The sequence below is a fragment of the Caretta caretta genome, chromosome 3 (assembly GCF_965140235.1).
Source record: "Caretta caretta isolate rCarCar2 chromosome 3, rCarCar1.hap1, whole genome shotgun sequence".
Taxonomy (NCBI): Eukaryota; Metazoa; Chordata; order Testudines; family Cheloniidae; genus Caretta; species Caretta caretta.
In genome coordinates, this window is record NC_134208.1 from 37,929,373 (window position 1) to 37,955,973 (window position 26,601).

The 26,601-nt window shown below is 38.9% G+C and overlaps 1 protein-coding gene across 1 annotated transcript in view; it reads right to left on the reverse strand.

Annotated features, from left to right (window-relative positions):
* TPO (thyroid peroxidase) overlaps positions 1-26,601 on the reverse strand; it is a 65,160-nt gene that overhangs the window by 16,051 nt on the left and 22,508 nt on the right. The window contains exons 5-9 of the mRNA XM_048846322.2: positions 25,098-25,227; positions 20,092-20,292; positions 10,779-11,294; positions 2,332-2,590; positions 1,708-1,878 (exon numbers count right to left, since the gene is read on the reverse strand). Of these exons, the coding sequence (XP_048702279.2) occupies positions 1,708-1,878; positions 2,332-2,590; positions 10,779-11,294; positions 20,092-20,292; positions 25,098-25,227 (1,277 nt within the window). The remainder of the gene's footprint in view (positions 1-1,707; positions 1,879-2,331; positions 2,591-10,778; positions 11,295-20,091; positions 20,293-25,097; positions 25,228-26,601) is intronic.

The following is a 26,601-nucleotide window of genomic DNA, read 5'->3' on the forward strand; positions in this document are numbered from 1 at the left end:
AAAATAACTGCTCTGTGAAAGTCTTACTACATTTGGCCTGCAGCTTCAAAGTTGCCTCTTAGAATTAATGAAATGAGTGAATGAAGAACAAATTTCAGATGCACACAGGGTCAGGTCAGTGCAAGCAGTAGAGGTTATAGTGTGTCATGCTGATACCAGAACGAGGGAAAATGAGAGAGGATGAGAATTGCTTAATAATATAAAAATGACATTTTCTCTTTCTCGGTCTGGAAAAACGAAACAAGTAAAACCATTTTGGTGAATCAATGGCATCTAATGATACTTCTCAGGAAGCACATTGGTAGCATAAGTAGCTGTGACAATGTCAGGAAACTGGTATCAAAACCAGGCCCATGGAAGTCCTTAGATGGCATTTGTAGCCTCCACGCTACACTGATAATGATGAACCACCACCCCTGACCAGCAGCCTTAGTGCTAAGTGTCCAGCTCCACAGCAGCCATACCCGAAGCCCCTGAGTGGCAGGACAGACAGCATTCCCATGGGATACCTGGACTATATAAAGATCCTAACAGGAAGAGGAAGCTGTCTGAGCATCAGGCCATTGTCTGCTGGTTGTTGCCTAAACTGTTTTGCTGCATTGCCCTGCTGCCTTGCCTGATCCTACCTTGCCACCTCGCCCCTTGGTTTGGATCCCCTAGCTACTGACCCCCTGAAAGAATGCTGACCATTGCTTGGGAATAACTCTAATACCGATTGCCCTCCCGGCTACCAGACCACCCACACAATACTTGATCATGGCTCTGGATTTCCCTATGTCTGCTTCAGCCACTGAGAGTTAGACACTTCAGTGCCTTTGTTTTCTGTGCACTGCACTTCTCCATTTCTAAGAGCTCTGTCTGTTTGCAGAGACAGAAGAAACACATACACACACTATGAATTTCCTTTTGGGTATGTCTGCACTGTCCTTAGTGATGTAATACCCAGCTCACCTATACATACGTGCTCTAGCTTTGATCGTGGATGGTAAAAATAGCAATGCAGCTGTGGCAGCAGCTTACGTTAGCAACCCAAGTACATACATAGGATATCGGATGGGACAGTACTCGAGTGGCTAGCTCAGGTTGCTGCCCATGCTGCTGTGGCCACACTGCTATTTTTAGTGCACTCGCACAATCAAAGCTAGTGCTTCTATGTTCGCCTGAAGCGGGAATTACATTGTGCACCTGCAGTGTAGCCCAGCCCATAGAGACTACTTTGCTTTTTCCATATTTTTCTCCTTAAGCTCAAATAAAAATAATTTAAACGGAAGGTTTATGGTTGTCCTTCATTTTTAGAAAAACCTAATAGTAGAGCTCATTGAAAAGCATAGGGGAAAATTGTTACAATTGTGATTTTTTTAAAATAAAATGTAAAAGTATGAGATTTGAAAAATGTTGACTAATTCTAATAAAAGTCATAGTTACTAAAAAGCCACTCCAGATACATACAGTAACCCCCTGTATTATGGTTTGTCCCTTTCAAACTAAGGACATTGTTTTCAGGTCTAATACTAGTGAATATCTTGTCTTCATTATAGCTACTTTTTACTCTTGTTTGTTTACTCTAAAAGAGATGTGGGTAACGCCTCTGTTTAACTAGCCATAGCTGTCACTTAATAACCATATTGGTAAATTGCCAGTATGCTTCAAATACAAGTAGTGATGTCTCAATCGTTAGCATAGAAAATCTAGAAAAAAGTAATAGACCTGGGAGTCCATGATCACGTCCACGCTGTAAATTTAATGATGCTAAGTCCAGTGACCCATTATTGGACAATACAACAAGCCTTTCTGTTAATTCTTCATTCATCATTTGATCCTGCATCTGTAGTTTTGCTGACTTTGCTAGAATACCTCTTAGTAAAGGGTCCAAACCTCCTTTAAAACATAAAACCAATGCAGTGTCAAAGTACATGTGAAAACAAAATCTTTATAAATTTTCTTAACATTTCTACATGCACTTTTCACTGTATATTTTTAAAATTATTCACCTTAAATGACTTTAAATTCAAACAAAACAATGATAGAAAACAATAATGCAGTTAAGAGGCCCTGTCTGTTTCTTAAGACAGCAGAAACATTGCTAACAGACTGATTATATGAGATGGATGAGATGTTTCTAAAGAACAGTGTTTGTGAGGTTCAAAAGACTAGTTAACAAAAATAAATTTTCCCAGTTGACATTAATTCTTTGGGCACTGTTCAACAACCTGAACCAATGATGCAATTAAATGAATGTTCTTGATTTTATAAGATTTTGAAATGCAATTAGGAAGAAGTTTGAAAAATGCTGCAATAATGTGAAAAGATGTAATCCACATAAAAACATACCTTCTTTAATGAGCCTCCAGGGACTAAAAAAAACTTCATGCATATGAAGATTTGGGAGGTCTGGGTCATCTTGATACTGAGCATTAAGTCTCTTTATTATTGGGTGTATTGTTGCATGACCAAATCGAAAAGCAGCTGTACAAAAAACATTTGAAGCCGTGGGATTTATTTTGTGATCATAGCCTTTATACAGACCAAGATACTGATTAAAAGCCTCTGGGCCAATGATTTTTGGAATATAGTCTCTTAGAGTAATAATCTAAAAGAAAGAAAAAAAATCGCAGTTAATATTTACATAATATAATAATGCTTCCCACTAGTATAGTGCCTTTTCATCCAGTGATCTCTAAGCACTTTACAAGCATTAATTAATTAACACTTTCAACAACCCTGTGAGGTAGGTAAGTAGCATTGTCTTCATTTTGCAGATGAGGACAAAGAACTTAAATCACTTGCCCAAGATCATACAGAGAGTCAGTGGCAGGGATAGGAATAGGACCCAGCAATCCAGGCTCCCAAATCCCTTGGTACCAACATGAGACCAAAGCCTGGTATGGACAGATTACTGATGTGGTCTATAATAGCTCCCTTTGACGTCAATGAGCTTGAGAACTCCCTGATACCCAGCATTGATTTAAATCCTAAAAACTGTATTGGGACAGCATAAACTACTGAGCCTTTAAACTAAACCAGCATAAACCATGAACAGATTTTGTTTTCAGTCACATGTTTAAATGTTTACTCCCAGAATCTTTTGATAGACATTTGATACAAAACAGCAGGCAATTTAAAGATCACCACAAATCAGACTGTATAACGGAAATACATAAATATCTCCTATCAAGTGCTTTTATAATGTAATAGAATTACTGAAGCATATAAAAAAGCTTATTAGTAATACTGACCAATTTCCTCCCCCCCCCCCGAAGAAATGATATATTGCACTGAATAAAATGAAACTGCATTACAGATTAAAGATTACATTTGAATTTATTAAAGTTTAATGGGAGGAATATGAAGTATAGTGAACTCAAAATATATTTTAAGTTTGATAGAATATGTAGTAAACCAATCAGACAAATACATTAGAAGCTTGATATAATGCGTATTGAAAATCAAGCAGGAATAACATAGTCTCATCAGATACTGGGTTTCATTGTCTTTGGTATGTCACACAGAAAAGCAAGCTTCAACAAAGTCTATAAGATATGACACTGCACATTTGCCAACATTCATGCTACACAGAGCTGTATGGGCAGCTGTTGCTCAGTCTTTTTCAGCTTCTACTCTTCACTTTTCTAAATTAGTTATATTCACATAAGAAAGAAGCTAGCTCAAGACTTTGCACAGCTGCTTGATTAGATTGGATTTTTCTTGCATGCTGTCTGTCAAATAGTTTTTTTTTAATTGCTGGAAATTAGTAGTGTGGTTGTCATTTAAAAATTTAATATTTGCCAACACTTATCACACACACAGGTATTGTTAGCTCCAGTTGTACCTTTAGGTTTCAAGTCAGCTTTGTGGCCTAGTAGTAGCATATTTTGCTATCATATAGAGGGCTGGAGTATGGACTTTTCAAGTTTGGACCCTCCCTTCTGAGGCAAGCAGAGGTTGGAGATACTGAGGAGGTAATACTCACATCTCCAGGACCAGAGTGAAGCCAGGAGAAAGGAAAGTGAGTACTTTGTTTCATTATCAAGCAACCCAAACTGGCCAAAGTAGACCAGAACAATGATGTAAATGTGACAAAGTCAACTGCAGGCACAAGCACATTGGGAATCTCTGCCATATAGACATAACAATTCATGGACTGCCTTTGCTCTCCCATTCCAATGGTAGGTCCAACCAGGAGGCCACTAAAGGCCAGATCTCAACCTCCACCCATGGGACTGAAGGAGGAGGACAGTTCACATTCAAGTTCTCCATGCACTGCTGAAGACAGGGGCTCCAATTTTGCCGAAGGTCATTACAATTATAAGGCGAACAAATGTAAATGAGCCTTGTGTATGTGTTGTCCTGTGCTGGAAGATTCAGGAGTTTGGTAGGGTTTGGGTTTGAGGGGTGGTGGTGCTGTGCTAGGCAGAAGTGTTTTACAGAAAATCAAAGGGGAAACTGAGGAGGATACTGGAGAAAAAAATCTGGAAGCTGACATAAAACTACAAGAACTGCATATTAGAACCTCTGACGCATAACCCTCGGAGCAAGCTCACAACCTAATTAACTTGGGCTTGTGTCAAGGGGTGGGGAGAAACAATACAATTCATTTAAAGACTTACACTCCTGCTGAAATTTAAAAAAGAAGTCTAAGCCCTCTGCAGAGGTTCAAAATGATTTTTCAGTGCATTTGATATGCAGAGCAGTATATGTGACACAGAAGAAAAGTGTGCCACCTAATCAGAGTGAGTGATTTTAAAGACCCGTGTTTCTTTTCATATTTGCCATGCAATAATCATCATCGTTTGTTTTAATACAGAATTCTTTATATATTCAGCCTCTTCTACGTAAGTGACAGAACATCCTTGCCTAAAAACACTTCAACCCAATCAGCACCAAAGAGCTGTAGCTTTACAGGGAAAAAGAAATCCGGAGTTATTGTACTACACTGCACTAGAATATATCATTTACTTTGAGACTATTTATGAGTGTGTGTGTTTGTGTGTTTGCAATTGAATGGATAGTTTCTGGAGTGTAGGGCACAAAGGGTCAGATCATGCTGAGTGCACTCTAATCCCCGAGACATAAGCGGGATTGGAGGCCAACTCAGCTCCTCTCAGGAGGCACTCAGCACCTCAGAGCATGAACTCCAACCTCCACAAAGAACCTCCTAAAGAAGTATATTATAATCAATGATATCAATACCTACTTCTTCTAAAGAGTGACATTGCTGCAACAGCGTACAACTTCCTAAAATATGGGCATTAGTGTCATGGCAGGAGCCATAAATTTAGTAGCTGAATTACTTCTTAATAGTATAAGTAGACATTAGAAAAATTAATGTTATTTAAAACATACTCATTAACCTGATTTAATGGGACAAAATAGAGTTCTGATTTGCTGACAATTGACTCAATCCTCAGTTCTTCCCAAGGTCAAACTCCAAGGTACGTTGCCAAAATTTTCACAAAGGCCTCCCTACATAACTGTGTAACACATCTGGTGAGAAGGTGCAGGTGCTTGCAGAGTAGCCTCAATTGTATCTGCTACTGGTCCCATCAGAAACAAAATACTGGATTAAAGGGACCATTGATGTGATCCAGGATGGCAATTCACAAGCTAATTTAATTCAGGGGACAGATTTCTAACAAGTGGCTTCCAAGAGTTGCTAGTGGCTTTCCAATACATGACTGCTCAGAGCATAGGTGCTGACTCTGTAGGTGCTCCGGGGCTGGAGCACCCGTGGAAAAAAATAGTGGGTGCTCAGCACCCAGCAGCCACCTGGCGATCAGCTGTTCAGTGGGCTGATCAGCTGTTCGGCGGTGGGCAGAAGGCACTGGGGGGAGGGGACAGAGCAGGGGCGGGAAGAGGTGGAGAGAGGGCAGGGCACTGGGGGGAGGGGGCAAAGTGGGGCCGGGGCCTTGGGATGGAGTGGGGGTGGAGCACCCACCCAGAAAAATGGCGTCTGTGGCTTAGAGGGTTTAATTCATGGTTTTGTCTGAATACAGAGTGAGTATTAACATTAACATATTACATGTTCCATTACTATTCAGGAGCAGGTTAATTTTCAGAAAACCTAGCTAAAGATGCTGGCCTCCACCTTGGAGTGTGCTAAAAAGTGCTTCCTTTGTGTACATACTTGGTGTGAGAGGTTTTCCATTTCAAGGATAGTCCATATTTTACTGTGTCACAATTCCCCAGGAGAATTTTCCCAAGAACGTGCAATACAAAGTCTTGCTGTTAACATTGACAGATTATTTTATTTTTTATTCTGTTTAAAATGTAGATCCTTTCCTGAAGCTTTAAGTTGATCTCTACATGGGAAACGGGATATACACCTTCAATTTGTGTAACTCATAAAGAATTTTATATAAATTTCTGTTTAAGCAGCATATTTTTAGCTGCAGGTACACTTTCATATTTCTTGCTCCTCAGATTCAGGACATTGCCCTTAGAGTCTGGCTTGCAACAAGGCTTTAGGCAGTATCCTGAGTGCAAACACAAAAAGAGCGCTCCCATTCAGATTGCCATTGCAGGAAGAAATGGACTATTATTGCACCTTACAGACATTCAGTCCAGCTAGGGAAGAACAAACAACCATCACCTTACAAAGCAGACGTGAACTGAACTGGATTATCCAAAAGAAGGACAAAAATGAGGCTGAAACAGAAATTACTTGCCTACGAAGAATAATGCCTATTATTGTCACAGAACGAGATAACGCTCACAATAGATTCAGATCCAGGTGACAGCATCAAGCTTTAGTCTGAGAACACAATGCAGCCCCTAGTGGGTAAGGAAACAGACAGCCATTGCGCTGAGCAAAGACTGGTACTCACTAACTTCTTATATACTATATTTGGCATGGGTGGCCTCTGGTGGGCAAAGACTAATAGGGAGTAAGGTATATTAATTTAATTGCAAGCCCTGCATAGGTTGCATGAGTTCCTTACAAACAAGATAAATTATAAGCACTGCTCAGGCTTTCCTTACAATTATAGAAATGGCTGTGAGGCAAGTAGGTAGAATCTGCTGACTTTGTGAAAGATCTCTTTAGGAAGTAATAGAAAATAACCAATCATAGTAACAACAGCTATAATGTACAGCACATGTCTATTACATACTTACAACATCTACTAAATATTTGCTAACCCTTTACAAACAATTTGTAAATGGAACCTTATTGTAAAGGGTGACCCATTAATGAATATATCCTCTGAACATATCTGTGAGATAGGGAAGTATTGTCATTCCCATTTTAAAATGGCAAAAATTGATGCACAGATTAAATGATTTGCCCAAAATCACACACAGTGTGTCTCCAGAAGAACCTACAATAAATAAATTCCAGATCTCTAGACATTCACTCCTGTATCAAAATCATGGACATGAATATAAAGGCACAGAGCTCAAGATATTTAGAAGGAATTGCCTTACATTTTTCACACATACTCTTATCACTTGTCATCAGATCTTGGCAGTTCTTTCTCCAACCATTTTAACAAACTCAACCCTTCCTTTCTGTCCAAGTGCTAAAATGTGAGTTCATGGCTTGGTGAGAACCTGCTGATTACTATAACCCCCTCCTCTTTGGCCTCCTTGAGACCCATTCTGGTACTCTCCAGGACAAGCATTAAGAGAGTATTAAGGTTGCAAAATGAAGGGCTCACAATTAAGGAAAAGACAAATTTAAGGCTGCCTGTGGAACCTTAATTCAGCCCTTGCTGTGAATGTATTAGGGTATAGTCTTTAGTACAAGTGGGTTGTTGTTGGATGGTATAGGAGGAACGGACCCATGCTGTTTGAGAAGCCTTCAAGAAATTGCATGATCTTTTCAGCAAAATAGGAAGATAGTTATTTGCCAAGCTTAGTGCTGGGTTCTGCTGTCAGCATTCAGGATTGATGAAGCAGTTTACCACGCCACACAGCAATTTAGGGCAGGCTTTGGGAGGCTGAGGGGAAGGGTCTGTTGACCTGTAGTACAGCCTCAGCACTGGCTTCAAGAAATGCTTTACATCTATATGAATGAAGAAGGGAGTTATTTATTTTTAAACGGCAGAGAAAGCTGGAATCACGTTAGAGTTACTATCTAGTAACCCAAATGTAAAATACATTTTTATTTCTGTGTGTGACCTAAATTCATTAAATTAAATCCTTAGTTTTTTTAAAAAATATTAATATATCAGAGCAGAGTTAAGGTTGCTAGTAGCATTTACTGGCATTTGAGTGCTTAACTTTGCAACCGTAACAGTCTCTTCATTTTTTTTTTTTACTATATGAAATTTCCTAGAATTTTAATGACGTTAAAGGAACAAAAAATTGTACTTTCACTGTTTCCCTAGACAGTAGTCCTGATTCTCTTCTCATTTTTGCACCAGGACAAATGAGAAGTAACCCCACTCAAATCAGGAGAGTTACACTGATGTTTGTGAGCAAGTGGCAGGAAAAAAAAAGAAAGGTTGTCTAAACACCCCCAAAATAAATCTTGGCACATGTGTTACAACATTGAAATCATTCGTTCTTGCCTCCATCATTGAGCATGAGCTTGGCTGCACTCTGAATGATCCAGGGCCCAATACATTTTACTACAACATGGAATTAACTGTGCATGTTTGCACAGCACAGTCCTCATCATTTAGAATATTGTGAAAGAATTAAAGTGTTGCCATGGTTTAAACAAACTACTGCACTTGTGTGAAACATGCTTTCCAAATCTCCATAACTAAACCAAATCAAACCCCCAGAACCCTGAAAGGCACTTTTCCCTTCCAAGGGCTGTATTAATGTCAAGTATCTACTTCTATTTGCTTGTCAGTAGAGCTGTTTAAAAAGCAACACTGGAAAAAAATCCAATGGAAATAGTGCTTTTAAAAAAATCTTATTCTTAATTTTTTTTTAAAAAGGATGAACTGGTTTTGTTCAAGCTCTCCATAAATATGCACTCCCAGGGAGAGACTAGATCTGGACATATTCAGCCCAAAAGATGAAAATCTTAGAAAGTTATAGCAACTGAATATAGGATTCTGGAATGGAAGTTTTAGATAACTCCAACCATAGCTTTTGCCTGTGCTCTGGTTATTATAACACTCTAATAAAGATACTACAATTACATCCACTGAATGAGTGTCCCTAAACGGGCTAGATCAGCTCAAATATATTCCTCATATGCCACAGGCTGATCTCATTAGTCTGTGATACTGGTAGAGATAATAAGTAGTCCAGAGTCATACAGAATAATACCTTGTGAAAACTATTTTGTTTAAGGGCATGATGTTTCATATTCCTACCCACTAACATAAGAGTACAGAGAAGCCTAGTTTTGGGATTTCTGATTTGCTCTTTTCTTCTAACCAGTACAAAGAACCATTCCGAGTTTGTTAATACAACGATTTTAAAACAAAACAAAACAAAACAAAACACTTATGAGAGAGGAATTGACTTTGGAGAGCTGGAAGAGAAGCTAATGGCCTGACTATCTAAAGCAAACTGATTATGTACTGATTTCAAATAAAAGGAGTTATTTTTCTATGAGTATTCTTTCTTCGTGCAACCAGTAGTCTCACATCGACTGCACATGGTTTCCTGAAGGAATCATTCTATGTTTACTGCAAACAGCGAGTTCAGGTGGAAGGAGAGCAATATTTTTTCATGATCATTGAAGTCTGTTTTTCTCCCTATTACTCTTCAGAAAAATCCACAATCTGGTGTCACAAATATTTCAGCTGCTAGCAATTAGAGACTGGATGAAAGGCCTGTTGTTTCCAAAGTGTTCCAAATCTGATATTTCAGATCCAGTGCTATGGATTATAACAGAGACCGGATCAGTGTGAACAAGCAGAAATAACCATTTTCCCCACTGGAAAACTGCTAAAGAAAAGTTATTTTTATGACCTAAATATAATTTTCATGTCCAAATTCACAGTTCAGAGTGAATTGGTAATGTAAAGAGTTTTTACTTGATTTGGATACCTGGATGCAATATTTACTCTACTTGTCTGTGAATCAATAAATACACTCTGTAATCTAAGGGTAGATTTTTCAAACCCCAATGGAATGATTGGGAGAGACATATTTTAAAGTAAATGAAAACAAAATATCTCATAAGAGTATCTTAATTTGAAGATTATAATTCTTGAAAGTGAAACCCTGGTGGATGTTAGAATTTCAGTTTAATTATGAAGGTTTCTACTCATTGATTTAATATGAAACTCTGTATGTCTACTTTCCTGTCTGCTTTGTTATTTTCCATATTGATTTCTCCTTCCCAAGTTTTAGAGCCCAAAGTCTATGCCCTAGGGGTTTATGCATTAGTTTGGTAGTGTGAAGCTTATGGTCTTTTTATGGAAGGAGAATATTTGTTTATAGATTTTGCATTAGAAAGACAAACTTTTGTGCACTGTGGGAGATTTACCTACTTTTTACTTGTTTCCTTTTCCAAAATTGCTATAAAGAAGAGAGCCAGAAAGAGTGAAGAGACTTCAGTAGAATAAACAGATAGAAGGAAAAGTCTGAGGAAAAAGGAAATGCAGCTAGAAAGTCCAGTAAAAGAAGCCAGAAAAAATGACAGCAGAGAGGGGTGGGATCTGAACAAGTGAAAGAATCTAAATATCAAGATGTTTGAGAAAAGAATGAAAATCTGACACCAAAAATCTGAAGTACAAAATAGAGACAGCAAGGAAAGGAACATGGCCCTCAAAAAGCCATTCAGCTCATGAAAACACATTTTCAGTTTGTGCTTAATTAAATTGTAGCAGAGTCATAGGAATAAACTGACAATTAAGTAGTCAGCCAACCTGATGTAGAGCACCAACAATCTTGCGAGCTTCTTGGTAAACCGTTTCCGAGCTCCAATGCCTGTTCAGTTTTCTCAGTGCTTTAGCCAGGCGGTTGTGTTCTCGCAGCCACAAGGTGTGCATAGCTGTCAATGAGATTACTTCACTAGACCTGCTGTCCCCAGCCATAAAGCATTCGATCCTTTCAGCTTCATCTGAGTTGGGGTCTTGTGTACAGGGAGATGGGACCTGGTCTACAAAAGGCAGATATTCCCGATCATTGTCATAATATCGCACATTTACTCTAAGGAGGCCTTCTTTGCTTGTAAAATTTCTCAGTTTGTTTTCCACAGCAGGCGTGCTGCCATAGACAGTGGAAGCATCAAGGAAAGATGTTAAACCATTGATCTGTTCTCTTGGTTTCAATGTTGATAGATTTCCAAAGAGAATTCTATGATCACCAGTGCCACATGCAGGAGATGAACGGTAAAAAGGCATGCACTCTCTTCCTGTGGATAGTGTATCATTGGCAAATACCTGTGTAATAAAATAGACATTTTCTGCAGTGAAAATAACATAGCTGGACTGGAAATGACTACTGCACTAAGGGTTCCATAAAGGTTTCCATTCTAAGCCCTACTTTTCAGTTGCTCAAATCTTTTTGAAACACCTATTTTCTGGACTGAAATTTTCTAGGCTTGTCGCTGTGTTCTTTATTTATGTTTTCGAAGTTTGAGCAAAAATGGTCTAGCCATTTTTGAGAACAGGCAGAGTGAAAAAAATATACTTTCTCCATTAAAAAAAATTTACTGCTATGTTTTCTGAACAGTTTTATTGAATTGAACTCATGAAATTCATCATGAATTCATCTCTTCAGGTCTCACTGAATAGAATTGCTTGTGAGTTCTGGTGAAACTGTTCTGGTAAAAATTGTTTTTGACTTGATCAAGTTATGAATCATTGACCATTGTGTGCTATAATAGATTTTGCATGAGTTTTCTCATTTCAGAAAGCCATGCTGCTTGCGCACGTGCAGTTAATCTCGCTGCCTACATGCAAATATAGTGAAGTGTCCATAGTCCAGATCAGGACTGTGCAAAAGCTTTTGCTTCAGAGTGCTCGTCTTTGTACAGTGTACATGGATCAGGGAGACTTTGCCTCAGTTAGGGCCTGATCCAAAGCCCATTGAAATCAATGAGATGTATAGAGAAGCTGTGATGTCAAATGACATCAACATCACTTTTACTTCAATGATTTTGGGATTATGCTCTAAATGGACATTTTGTGGGTTGATTAGGAGGTGTGCACCATGGAGGCCTCTCCCCTGAACCTCTTAAGGTGAGTAGTTACAGAGCTTCTCTCCTGTAAGCCTTCTTAAATAAGCAGGCAGAGGAGGACAGGATCTCTTTACATTTTAGGAGACCCAAGAGAGAAAATCTGAGTCAGCTATCCTGTTCAAGAAAATAAAATTAATCACTAAAATAAAAACAACCATGTTTCAGAATGTCTGAAGTCTATCTGCCCTGTTTAATACAGAGCTGCTTTTATGAACTGCAGTTTTCTGAAAATCCCATCATTTCCAGATTCTAACCGATCACCACGCACAGTGTAATGAGACATGGTGAGCCATAACTAGTATGTGTCAAGCCCAGGAGATTAAAAATACACACCTCCAATGAAAACTGCTGTTAAAAACATGATTTTGAGTTTCAAAGAATATGCAATTATGAACTTTTGGGAAAATCTATACTTTCTTACCCATTGATCTTTTACCACTGGTAAGCAAGTACAGGTACCACTTACTGAAGTTGCTGAAATATCCCCCAGAGGGGAACCATCTGCAGACATTTGATAAAGTCAAATACATCTGCTTTGAAGAGACACCTGACCTAATCCGCTTTTTCTTTTCATCCTATTTCTTTGCTGTTCAATTTTCAAACAAATACTACAGCAGCAAAGAAGCATGGACAGACATATTAATGTTGCAGACATCCTACAAGGTCATATAATTATCTTTCACATTTCTACATTGTTTTGCTTAGATTTTTGTTATTTAAACAAGTTAGTTCAGCAGGCTCCAAAACCAGTGTTGACATGGGCACAAATTTGAGACAGCTGGAATATCCTATGAAAAGATCAAAGGGGTGTGGAGGGGCTGAAGGGAGATCACAGAAGCAAGAAATCTCTTTGGGGGTTATGGAAATAAAATCTGATTTAAAAGGGGTGAAAAAAGGCTAAAGGGAATTGTGGAATGGAGCTTAACAACTTTACATGGTGCTGGTATTTTTATCTTGTTTGTTAAATAGATTTTTCTAACTACTGAAAGCTCATCACTGTAGGAAGTGCTACTATCATGTTAAAGCAATACTTGTTTATTTTCTAAGCTTATTAAAACCTGTCTGCTTAAGAAATCCTCTCACTTCTTTCCCCATTAGCTAAGTAGGATAGTTTCAATGGTAGGTTATTATATTTTGTGAGTAAACATATATTTTGTTTATTTTGCTGTTTCTTCCTTCAGTTGTTGAAATCAATTATTTATTTTCCCTTGGGTTTCCTGTCTAGAGTTTGTCCCCATTATTAAGACTCTTGCTGCTACGGTGGTCTCTGCTTCCCTTCAGCTGGTAGGGTGAGCAAAAGGCTAGGTTTCTATTCCAAGTACAGTGTCTTCTGAGACTGACAGCTACAGAGTGCTGTGTGCATTTGACTACCTCTTGCTTCTAATTATCAGGAAACGGTTGGAAGAGTTTGGGTATAATTGAAAAATGTATGTTTGGTCTTTAACTTAGTAAACAGAGAGGACCACAACAAAACAGACCAAGTGTCCGTGGAGTTCACAGTAAATATTCTTTCGTTAACTGCCTCTGCAATTTTAATTCAGATTATTCTGTGCCCCAATGGAGGAAAGCAACAGTAATGAACATTAAGGGACTGGCAGAACTGCATAATGAAGTCCTTTTCTTTTTCATGGGCTAAGTAGTGTGCAGCCAGCAGTTCAATGTGCAAATGAAAATTTTCTATGTTATTTTTTCAAATGACATCAAACGTGACCTAGAAAAAAGTCCTTTTTTATTGAAATGAATATAAAATGGCATTTCTCTCTAAAAATCAATGAAGAATATTCTTATCAATCCATTTCTTTGCAAAGAATAATTAAGGAGGTAAACAAAACAAAGCAACCCCCCCCCCAAAAAAAACAAAAAAACAAACCACCCAGCCTGGCTATGGTAGCTTTCCTGGGTTAGCTGCATATAAACTTAAAATTATATTATAAATTCACAAAGGAACTTGCTGGTGGTGAAGTGTAGCAGAATGAAAGTCACACACTGTTTCAACGCACTGCATTGTCTTCTAAGTACTACAGTGAGCTGGTTCTGTGGAAAGTGACAACACGATCAGAGGTGTTTGTTGCAGTTTTTTTAAAGGGAATTCAGGGCTTGTGGAAGTTTTCTATATTCATAGCAAGGAAAACTCAAATCCTCTGTTTCTGTACAGGAGATTCTGAGAGGCAGGGTAGTCCATGGCTCAGAAGACAGACCTAAATTCTATTTCCGGCTCTGACACTAGCTTGCTGGGTAACCTTGGGCAAGTTATCTCACCTCTCTGTGCCTCAGTTTCCTTTCTCACCTTTTGTGCCTTGTCTATTTAGATTGTAAGTTTTTCAGAACTATCTCTTATTATGGCTCTGTACAGTGTCTAGCACAATGAGACTTTGGGGCTATCAGTTGGGGTCTCTATAAACTACTGTAATACAATAAACAATAAACCAGGACAGAACAGTAAACTATGGAAGCCCTAATAATGCTCTACTGTGCCTTGACTCTGACCTGAAGTGACCACTGCAGGGTGAAAAAGCATCTCAGTCTCCCCATCCATTTAATTATGGGTCTATTTTACAGCTGATGCTGTTTTAAAGATATAAATTATGCTGGTGATTTTTGCCATTTATTGTTGAAAGGGCCCCATGCAGGAATCAGTTAGGGCTTGCAGTGGTCATATTGAAAAGGTTTCTTCTGTTTTGAACATTCGAGTGGTTTGAAAGAGATTCCCTGTACCTAACCCTCAAATCAGGAGAGATTAATTTTAAAAAAAATTAGAGACAAAGCCCAGGTAGGACTCAGAAAGGCTAGGATCACTATGACAAAGAGACAGAGACCATTTTAGAAGATTAAGACTGAAACCTCTTTAAATATGTACCTCTCTAAAACAAAAGGCTCAATATATTTTAATTAGATTGGGATTAGGATAAATAGTTCTGACTACTGCAGTTTATTTAGTGGATAGCAAGGGCACAGATAGCAACTGTACATGAGGCTGCTGGGCTCAGAAAAAAAGCTAAACAACTCTGGCACATCTCTACTGTGAAAGATATAAAGGAGAATTCCTGTTTTTTATAGACAGGTTTCTCCATTTCATTAAGTCTCGGAGAGATTACTGTGCATAACCTGTCTTTCTGGATACAATATTTCCCACCTCTTCCTGTCCCAAAGAGTTATAATGCTCTGTTAAAACAGCTGTGGTACCCCATCCCAGTATTGGATGAAGTGATCCCTTTATATCTTTCTGAAAGATGTGAACTAGCTCAACCAGAAGTTATGGGCTTGATGCAGGAATCAAATGAAATTCTGTGGCCTGAGTTATGCAAGAGGTCATACTAGATGACCGTAATGGTTCTTTTTGGCCTTAACATTTACGAATTCTTTACTTACATTACAAAATATGCTTTTTGAGGTATCACTTGAAAACTAATGTACACAATAAGTTATGAGTTATGAATATATTCTGGAATTAAAACTAACTAAAATGTGTTTGAACCAGGTATATAAGGAAGAGTTATTTAACAGGTCTATCCTGAACATAAGAATGTGTATTTACTTCAGTTTATGTATAGGCAGTAAACAGATTAATCGGGCTGATGGGGGATAGAAGCAAACCTCATGCTAGCGAGGGAGAGAGTACAGCATGACATTTGCACCCAGCAGGAGAGAAACGTTTGGTCTGGGTTTTACTTTTCAGAAGAATTAATTGCAAAGGTTTACTGGTTTATAAAGATGGGGAGTTGAACATCAAGTGATATGAATTGAATCAACTGATTGTATACAATATTACTGTAGTACAAAAGCATATTGAGTGAGGTCTTTAATGAAAGTTAAAGAAACACTGGTGATAAATATCATTGTGAACTGTATGTATTAGCATTATGTAAGGAATTACAGATACTCATTGATATTAGGTTGTACAGGCTGCTCAGACAGGAGCAAATGTCATAGCTACTTACCTGTCTCTAATTAAGTATTATGGAATCGAAACAATGGAAGCCTCATTTACATAAAAAACAAACCGGCGGTGGGGGGGGGGGCAGCCCACAAGAAGAGAGGAACAGCATGAGGTCATCCTGCCTCCTGAGACAAGTTAATTGAAGTATGGAAGATAGAAGTGAGGACAAAGCCCATCTTTGGCATCAAGCACTAGGGAACAGAGCCCTTGCAAGCTGAGAAAGATGGTCCTTCAATCAAGAGGGTGAAAACCTTGCTTAGGCAAAGATATGTCACCTAGGAAGACAAGGGAAGCGAGAACCTTGTACTTTTGTGGAAAGTCCTGACTGAGGGGAAGTCAGCCAGGGCTGGGAAGAAGAATGACGGAAAGGAAAACATCAGAAAAACATCTTGAACAAAGCCTGTATCTTGCTAGATTAACTTTTAGAACTGTATTTTGTTTTGTTTTACTTGTAACCTTTACTTAAGCTTGAACTCACTTAATCCTATTTATATTTTGTTAATAAATGTGTTCAATTTTACCATAAACCAACTCAGTGCTATATTCAATGGGAAGGTTATATTTACCCCTCGTTAAGTTAATAAGCTGTGATGTGCTTTTGTGTCTTTAAAGGAACAAAAAAAACCCAACAACACATATTATTTCTCTGTACTGTCCAGGAGAGGGCTGGACATTGCATAGTACATAGTTTTGGGAAAATTTGAAATTGGGAGTGTGTTGGGCTCACCCTGCCCACAGAAACAAAGGCTGTTTGGGTCAGGCTGTAGACAGGCTGCTGGGGTCAGAGCTGCTGAACCAGGGATTTCTAATACACAGACACTGAGGGCATGCTGGTAGGCTGGTGGTGAGCAGCTCAGGTTGGGAGTTACAAAGGCAAAGCATTGTGAGGCTCCCAAGGTTATGGACAAACAGTGACACAACCCATCACTGATCTGGACTGTTCCTCAGAATGTGACAATTTGTTACCTGTTTTTTTGTTTGTTTGTTTCTTTTTATTTTGTGTTTCAAAATGGAAAAAAAAAACAACCTACTTTAGCTTTCAGGAGAAAGCTCATCCTTGAGGGAAATTTTATTAGCTCCCTTTTCAAAGTAAGAAAAATGCTTCATCTGGTCACAGTAAAGAACTGCTTTGTGTAATATTTCCTATCGCCTTGGCAAAAGTGCATGTGAAGTACTTGGCATATAACTCAGAAGTAGAAGTACATCCATCTTCATCTGCCCTGGTATTAGATCCGAGAAATCTAATGGATATGGATGTACTTACACGCTGAAGGGGGTGGATATTTTTCACAATTTAACAAATATTTGATTCAATACCATTTGTTATAAAAGGAGAGCTTCAAAATTGCTTAATTCAATCACCTTTTTGTTCTAAGGAAATGTCAGCTACTGCCCTCAAAGTCTCTAAAACTTTGTAAGAAAGTAAAACTCAGGTTATAAACACTCTGTACATAACAGGGTCCATTAGAAAAATGAACCATCTTCATTTGATACTCTCAAAACGCACAGTTTTCTAACTTCCCAGGAGACGTGTCATGGCATGTTTGATATGTCTTGGCAGGTAAAAATATCAAGTAAAGCTGAGGAGTATGATTAACAAGAAGAAACAGATTCAAGATGATAAGGACACATCTCTTAGGAGCTTCTTACCTGAAAAATTAAAAAAAGAAAATCGGGGGTGGATGGAAGACTCTGCTTAAGATGATTGCTGTTCTACTGTATCTACCTCATGCTAATGGAAAGGAACTGCCAGACAAGAAGCACATCATAATTGAGCGGTCTAACTAGTCAATAGAATGAGTAAAATATTCAAATGATGTCACTGTCATTTGTTTGGAATCATCAAAGAAACAATGAAGAATAGAGATGGGCAAACCTCAACAGATTTAAAGGTTCAGATGACATTAGCTTAGTCAAGAAAATAATCCAAAAGTTAGGATATTAATCTAAAATTTATTTTCAACATCTAAACAGTCTGAAACTCCCTCCATGATTTCCACAACAGCCTCACCTGCTACTCAGAAGGCTATAGATCTGATCATCCATTGCCCTACATCGTGTACAGTCATTTATTCAAATGGAAGATGAATGCACAGTGGGCTACTTTGAAATAGCATAAAAAACTGCAGAAGGTGCAGGGCAATAGATAACCAAGTCTTATGCCTTGGGGGAATCCATAGTTTATCACTAGGAAGCTCTGTACAAGAATGGAAGCAGTGCTTTCAGAGTAGAAGCAGTCACAGGATTGAAGTCAGGTTTTAGGGTTTGAACATGAAATTCTTTATTGAAGCTCTGGTGTGTGTGTGGGGGACAACTCAGTGTTATTCATAATGTAGGATGGGTGGGAGTAGGAACATCCTTGTGGGACAGCATGTGGAATTGTAAGGGTCCATGACAGTACATTTGTGAGTTTCAAGCTGTATTTCAAGTTTGCCACCTATCATCTGTGTGAAACAATGATCTTACTTATAAATTCATCAGGCATGGTATAGAATCATGTATCTATGCCAGCTCATTTCTTTTCCTACTAGGAAATCACTAGCTCCTGAAGTCCGACTTTTCCCATCTTCTCAAAAGCAATGACCCCATGTTGTAAGTGTTGCAAAACTCTGCAGATCATTTTAGCCACATAGTGAGAACACATCTCCTTTCAAAAGTTTGCATTAGCTGATGGAAATATCCTTGCCTTCCCATGGTAAAATTACTGCACTTTAGCTGAGTGACAGTTTAAAAAGAGGATTATTTATGATGATTTTCCTACTTTCCTCACTGGAATTCAAAAACCTTGATACATGAAAATAGTAACAACATTTTTTCTTGCCTGATAGAAGAGTTCTCTACAACATAAACCCCACAGCTAAAAATCATTATATTTGTACTAAATATCCTTGATATCCTACTTTTATCTACCTATTTATATGTGGAGATGAATATAGGATTATCTCTATATAAATCTATTTATATATCTTCCTTCCTGCATCATTAATTAATTATGTCAGACTGCAAATATTCTATTATTTTTTGCTTTGTTATTTCTGCATGATCTGCCAAATGCCATTCTCTCACAATCTTCTTTACCTGTGTCATAAATATAAAGGGAAGGGTAAACCCCTTTAAAATCCCTCCTGGCCAGAGAAAAATAATCCTCTCACCTGTAAAGGGTTAAGAAGCTAAAGGTAACCTCACTGGCACCTGACCAAAATGACCAATGAGGAGACAAGATACTTTCAAAAGCTGGGAGGAGGGAGAGAAACAAAGGGTCTGGTCTGTCTGTCTATATGCTGCTTTGCCGGGGACAGACCAGGAATGGAGTCTTAGAACTTTTAGTAAGTAATCTAGCTAGGTATGCGTTAGATTATGATTTCTTTAAATGGCTGAGAAAATAATTGTGCTGAATAGAATAACTATTTCTATCTGTGTATCTTTTTATAACTTAAGGTTTTGCCTAGAGGGGTTCTCTATGTTTTGAATCTAATTACCCTGTAAGGTATCTACCATCCTGATGTTGCAGGGGGGATTTCTTTACTTCTATTTACTTCTATCTCTATTAAAAGTCTTCTTGTAAGAAAACTGAATGCTTTTTCATTGTTCTCAGATCCAAGGGTTTCGGTCTGTAGTCACCTATGCAAATTGGTGAGGCTTTTTATCCAACATTTCCCAGGAAAGGGGGGATGCAAGTGTTGGGAGGATTGTTCATTGTTCTTAAGATCCAAGGGTCTGGATCTGTAGTCACCTAGGCAAATTGGTGAGGCTTTTTACCAAACCTTGTCCAGGAAGTGGGGTGCAAGGTTTTGGGAAGTATTTTGGGGGGAAAGACGTGTCCAAACAGCTCTTCCCCAGTAACCAGTATTTGTTTGGTGGTGGTAGCGGCCAATCCAAGGACAAAGGGTGGAATATTTTGTACCTTGGGAAGTTTTGACCTAAGCTGGTAAAGATAAGCTTAGGAGGTTTTTCATGCAGGTCCCCACATCTGTACCCTAGAGTTCAGAGTGGGGAAGGAACCTTGACAACCTGTTTGCCAGCTAGTGCTTTTCTTGAACAAATAAATTTTAAATCATACCTTTATTGGAAAACATGATTTTTGGTTTTCACATGTCATCTTGCATTCTACTCCTCTTAGAAAGGCAGCTCTGTTTGTGCTCTGAGGTGTGAATGAAATGTCATGACTTATGTATTGTCCCCACGCCATAATGATATCAGAATATAGATTGTCTTCCGTAACATTAGATGCACGAATAATTTTTCTTGTCACTTCACGAACCTAGGAAAAAAAGAGCTAATTTACCTGGGATGCCAAATATTATTTACCTTTCACATACGGATAAAACACTAAATAAGCAGAGGAAGTAGTGATAAAAGCTATCACTTTTGCCAGGATATTTTATGTTGTGGAGTACTTCTAATGGCTTGTTTTAAAAAGACACTGACAGGCTGATATTCCTGTTCAAAAGCTGAGATGTCAGTACCACAAAGTGAGTTCAAAGATATTTCAGCTGAGTTTTCCTGTTTAGTTACCAAATGAGTAGGACATCTCTGATCAGCTTCTTTTCTGAGTCTTTTGAATCACACATGTTTTCTTTTACAATGTCTAAAAAGTTTTCATTCTATTTGTTCTATTCTTTTAACAAAGGTGCAGTGTTAGCAGGCAACCTCCAATTAATGCAGTTACTGGGGCTTCACACTGCTCCATGCCATACAAGCTATTCACATACACGACATTTTAGGTACCAAACAGAGACCCAAATGTTCCACTCAATATTCCCAGGCAGAAGGAAGTCAAGACCCAGTGAATCTGTCTGTGGGGATAGCCAGCTCCTCAACATGCTCCTTATCTCAACTCTGCAGAAACCCTTCTGAGAGATTTACATGAGGGGATGCTTACTCAACATGGCATAGTTGCCTCTTCACCCAACCAAAATTATCAGGGCAAACCAACACAAGTTAATACTGACTGAGACAACATTATCTTTCAGATTTCTCTTTGGGGCTGTGAAACACCCTCTCATGGACAGCAGCCTGCTGAGTCACACTGCTGAAAGAACTGCACAGAAATAGTAGGTTAGGAGACAGTACAGCGGTACACACCCTCTGTGCAGATGGCAGGGGGTCTGTGGCCCAAAACCCAAGCGGTTTTGCAGGATTGCAACTTGATGGGAAACTCACAGGAATGGGGGAAAATTCATTGAAAGTGCACATTGGTGGCATTTCCAGTCTCCCACATGGGAATAACTTACTCACAGGAGTATAGAGGCCATCTGTGGTTTACTGTAATTTACTGACAAAGGTTTTCATATCTCTGTAACTATGTGCTGTAAATGACCATGGAGATGGCTTTGAGCTACACTGTCTTCTAATATTCTGTCTTACGGTAATTCTAATATTTATCCCTTACCTTTACTCTGTATGTTCTGCTATGTAGACTCCCTCCTCAGGCTCTACGCTACCAGCACTTCCAGCTATCTTCGAGACACCACTGACTTCCTGAGGAAACTACAATCCATCGGTGATCTTCCTGAAAACACCATCCTGGCCACTATGGATGTAGAAGCCCTCTACACCAACATTCCACACAAAGATGGACTACAAGCCGTCAGGAACAGTATCCCCAATAATGTCACGGCAAACCTGGTGGCTGAACTTTGTGACTTTGTCCTCACCCACAACTATTTCACATTTGGGGACAATGTATACCTTCAAATCAGCAGCACTGCTATGGGTACCCGCATGGCCCCACAGTATTCCAACATTTTTATGGCTGACTTAGAACAACGTTTCCTCAGCTCTCATCCCCTAATGCCCCTACTCTACTTGTGGTACATTGATGACATCTTCATCATCTGGACCCATGGAAAAGAAGCCCTTGAGGAATTCCACCATGATTTCAACACTTTCCATCCCACCATCAACCTCAGCCTGGACCAGTCCACACAAAAGATCCACTTCCTGGACACTATGGTGCTAATAAGCGATGGTCACATAAACACCACCCTATACCGGAAACCTACTGACCGCTCTTCCTACCTACATGCCTCCAGCTTTCACCCAGACCACACCACATGATCCATCGTTTACAGCCAAGCTCTACAATACAACCGCATTTGCTCCAACCCCTCAGACAGAGACAAACACCTACAAGATCTCTATCAAGCATTCTTACAACTACAGTACCCACCTGCTGAAGTGGAGAAACAGATTGACAGAGCCAGAAGAGTACCCAGAAGTCACCTACTACAGGACAGGCCTAACAAAGATAATAACAGAACGCCACTAGCCATCACCTTCAGCCCCTAACTAAAACCTCTCCAAAACATCATCAAGGATCTACAACCTATCCTGAAGGAAGACCCATCACTCTCACAAATCTTGGGAGACAGGCCAGTCCTTGCCTACAGACAGCCCCCCAACCTGAAGCAAATACTCACCACACACACCACACAACAGAACCACTAACCCAGGAACCTATCCTTGCAACAAAGCCCGTTGCCAACTGTGTCCACATATCTATTCAGGGGACACCGTCATAGGGCCTAATCACATCAGGCACACTATCAGAGGCTCGTTCACCTGCACATCCACCAATGTGATATATGCCATCATGTGCCAGCAATGTCCCTCTGCCATGTACATTGGTCAAACTGGACAGTCTCTATGTAAAAGAATAAATGGACACAAATCAGATGTCAAGAATTATAACATTCATAAACCAGTCGGAGAACACTTCAATCTCTCTGGTCACTCAATTACAGACCTAAAGGTTGCAATATTACAACAAAAAGACTTCAAAAACAGACTCCAAGGAGAGACTGCTGAATTGGAATTAATTGGCAAACTGGATACAATTAACTTATGCTTGAATAGAGACTGGGAGTGGATGGGTCATTACACAAAGTAAAATATTTCCCCATGATTATTCCCCCCCCCCATCCCCTACTGCTCCTCGGACGTTCCTGTTAACTGCTGGCAATGGCCCACCTTGATTATCACTACAAAAGGTTCCCCCCCCCGCTCTCCTGCTGGTAATAGCTCATCTTAAGTGATCACTCTCCTTACAATGTGTATGATAACACCCATTTTTTCATGTTCTGTGCGTATATAAATCTCCTCCCTGTATTTTCCACTGAATGCATCCGATGAAGTGAGCTGTAGCTCACGAAAGCTTATGCTCAAATAAATTGGTTAGTCTCTAAGGTGCCACAAGTATTCCTTTTCTTTTTGCGAATACAGACTAACACAGCTGCTACTCTGAAACCTGCTATTAAAGAGTAACTTATAATAGATAAAAGAACACAAATAACTGAAATCTGCAACTAAGGGAAAAATAGCATAGAATTCTTATTTTTTTTTACATAGCACTAATTTCATATTCGTATATTGTATGGTATTTTAAAGTGTAGTTTAACAAAAGGGGAGGGAAGCTTGTTGGTGTTATGCTGAATGATCAGATTCCTTGCAATAGTACAAGCTTTTTTTTAATGTGTTTCACTCCATTAGCACAAGACTTAATGAACCTGGAAATATGTGTGATTGATAACATTCACTGTAAAATTTCTCATTGAAATGTCAGTTTTTCATCTATAAACCCCACACTGTACTGCTTAAAGTTATGATGCCATTTAATTTGTGAAAGGACTTGAAAGTGACATTAACACTAAAATTTGTCTCCCATCATTATTAAATATGTGAAGGGTAAAATGAATACAATAAAAGTCTGTGGTTTCTGAGTCAATATAGTAAGAGGTAAATCTGACAATTTGAGATGGGCCCGAAGCAGACACACCAGATCCAATCCTCTCCACTGAACATAGGGAAGTTTGCATCCAGTTTCAGACATAAATGTTTTGGTTCAGACCTTTCACTATTGCCAGCTCTGCTGTATTATAACAATATGCTGTGCAAAAATCCAAAGTAATTCAAAAATCCAAAAAGTAATATTGCAGTGGTTCCTTACGTTAGTAGTTTGAATTACATAATAGATGAAATCATGGTATGTTGGTAATATTTGTGCAATTATGTTATCTTAATGTGCAAATAAATTGTATTGATGTATATAAAATGAACAATATATTTACCTGCAGTACATTTCCCATTTGTGTTGTTATCCAGAAGCTGCCTTAAGTAACTACTGTGCATGTAATAGTCTCCTTATAGTGAATTAATGATTTCTTTTTCAAAGGTTCGTATCACAACTGCAGAATAAATGGCTCTCTGTTTACCTCAGCCACCAAGTTCGTTAAAAAGACCACACAATTGTAAATGTACATAGAGTAGGATTTTCCACTGGCCACTTTATAGGCCCAACTCTCTCCACAGTTCTCGAGTACAGACTTTTATAAAACAAGCACTGTATAAAAATCTGGTTTGGCAGTACCTCAGAGCAAATTTCAATTCAGTAGTTATTCAATCTAGACCATTACCAATCTATTTTCAGACAAAGTGCTGGTGATATAAACCGCTGAATGCACTACTGTGATGCAGTTATTGGAATATGTATTAAAGTTTTAATTGCAAAGGCTTTGCCTTCTTTCTTAAATGTCAAATCCATGCCTATACTTCAGGTACTAATTAAATATCCAATAATGGCCCAAATCCTTACTCAAAGAAACTCCAACTGAAGTCATGCCTAAGTAAGGTTTGAGTATAAAGAGAGGACTCAGGTAGTTGGACTCCTGAATATATGCTTAATTAAAACACACCACTCCAAAATTTAGGCCATGTCTACACTTACAAGCTTACAGTGGCACAGCTGTAAGATTGTTCATATAGCTATGTTATGTTGATAGGAGAGAGCTCTCCCATCGACAGAATAAAACCAGCTCAACGACCAGCAGTAGCTATGTTGGCGGAAGAGTGTCTCCCACCAACATAGCGCTGTGTACACGAGCGCTTATGCTGGCAAATCTTATGTCACTTAGGGGGTTGTTTTTTTCAGAAAAGTTGTGTCGACATAAGTGCTAACGAATCATATTCAACTGCAGTTTGACTTCATTGATTTAAAAGGGATTGTACAGTCCCAGGCATGCATGTAGCCCAAATCAAGTGTTTCAAATGATTTCATGGTGTTCTAACCAATGGCAGTTGAGATCCATTAAAGAAGAAGTTGGGATTCCATCCTTTGGGCTGGCTGATTCCATCTTCATAAACTGGAGGGAGCCACCTAGCCAGAGCAGTGTTGGAGGCTCCCCATCTAGGATGTTCCCTGGGGAAATAAAAGATTAGAAAATGTTTTTTCCAACAGTTTTAATTTTAAAATATTCATCAGACATGAGTGTATTTCCAGATACTGGGCTATTTATTTAAAAGATCTCTGAAAAGACACCAAGGCATACCAAAGCCAATTTGCCCCAAAGGAAGGGCTAAAAAGACTTTATTTACTAAAATAAAAAATGTCAGGGCCTGAACTTATGTTACTAGCTTAGGCTACTCTCCTTTAAAAATTTACCGGTGCTTTGCCCACATAAGGACTTTGAGACTGTGTACTCATTCATTAGAAAAAAAGGGAAAGAAATGTTACAGCTCTTGCTGGCCTTCATCAAGTGCTCTTGTTTAGAGCTTGGAATTGGGTGTTAGGGCAGGGAAGAGTGGGGCTGGAGGGAAGAGGAATGATCAGTGGGTTGGTGAGGATGTAGGGAGGCAATCATCTTAGGGAGTAGGGATAATGACTGGGAGTGAAGAAACCTAAGGTGAAATTCTGTCTCCAATGAAGTCAATGACAAAACCCCCACTGAGGCCTGGACTGGACCCAGGTAGTCCTCCATCCATCATAAACATATCTAATCTACCTATCACTTAAAATCAAAATACTTTATATTGGAGAAAGGATGTGAGACTGTCTGGATCAATAAATTGGCAACTGAGCTCAAAATAAGCAGGTCAGAAGCACAGACAGACCCAAACCAAATCCTTAGAATTTTTGGTGACTCTGGATCTTAATTCTGTAAATAGTCCCTATTTTTACAATGAATTAAACTAAAACCCCCTAATTTCCCCTCCTCTCCCCCGCAATCTGTGATATTTAAAATTCAGATTCACGTTTTGCAGCTTCAGACCATCTCATGATGCTGTAATGGCCCATGAGAAATTAGTTTAGCGCTCTCAATCCGGTTCATAAACACCTCTGCTCCAGCCCAACTGGCACCCCTGAAAGCCAGGGACTAAATAGGCATTGAAATTGAATTTCCCTGTCACTGTAGAGGTAGGATAGGGTAGGGTTGAAGCACATTGGTGGGGCACTATGGGTAAGTTGGTGCAGTTCTGTAGCAAAAGGCAGTCCTTAAGTAGGTGTCTAGGATGCTCAATCTAGTACATTTCATAACTTGCTAAATACACACAATATTCAAAAGCAGAGATAAAATATTAAAAGCATATTAGGTTTACTCTGATATTCTAAGGCTGAGCCACAAAGAACTAGGAATGTTCAGAGACAGAAAGTGGAACTACAGGGTGTTACACATACATCTATATGCTATGGAGACACTAAATTGGGAACAATTATTTTATTAATCCTCCACTGATCTTCAGCATACCAAAGTGGCTTAATTTGCAAAGCTATATGGGACAGTAATACACTTAA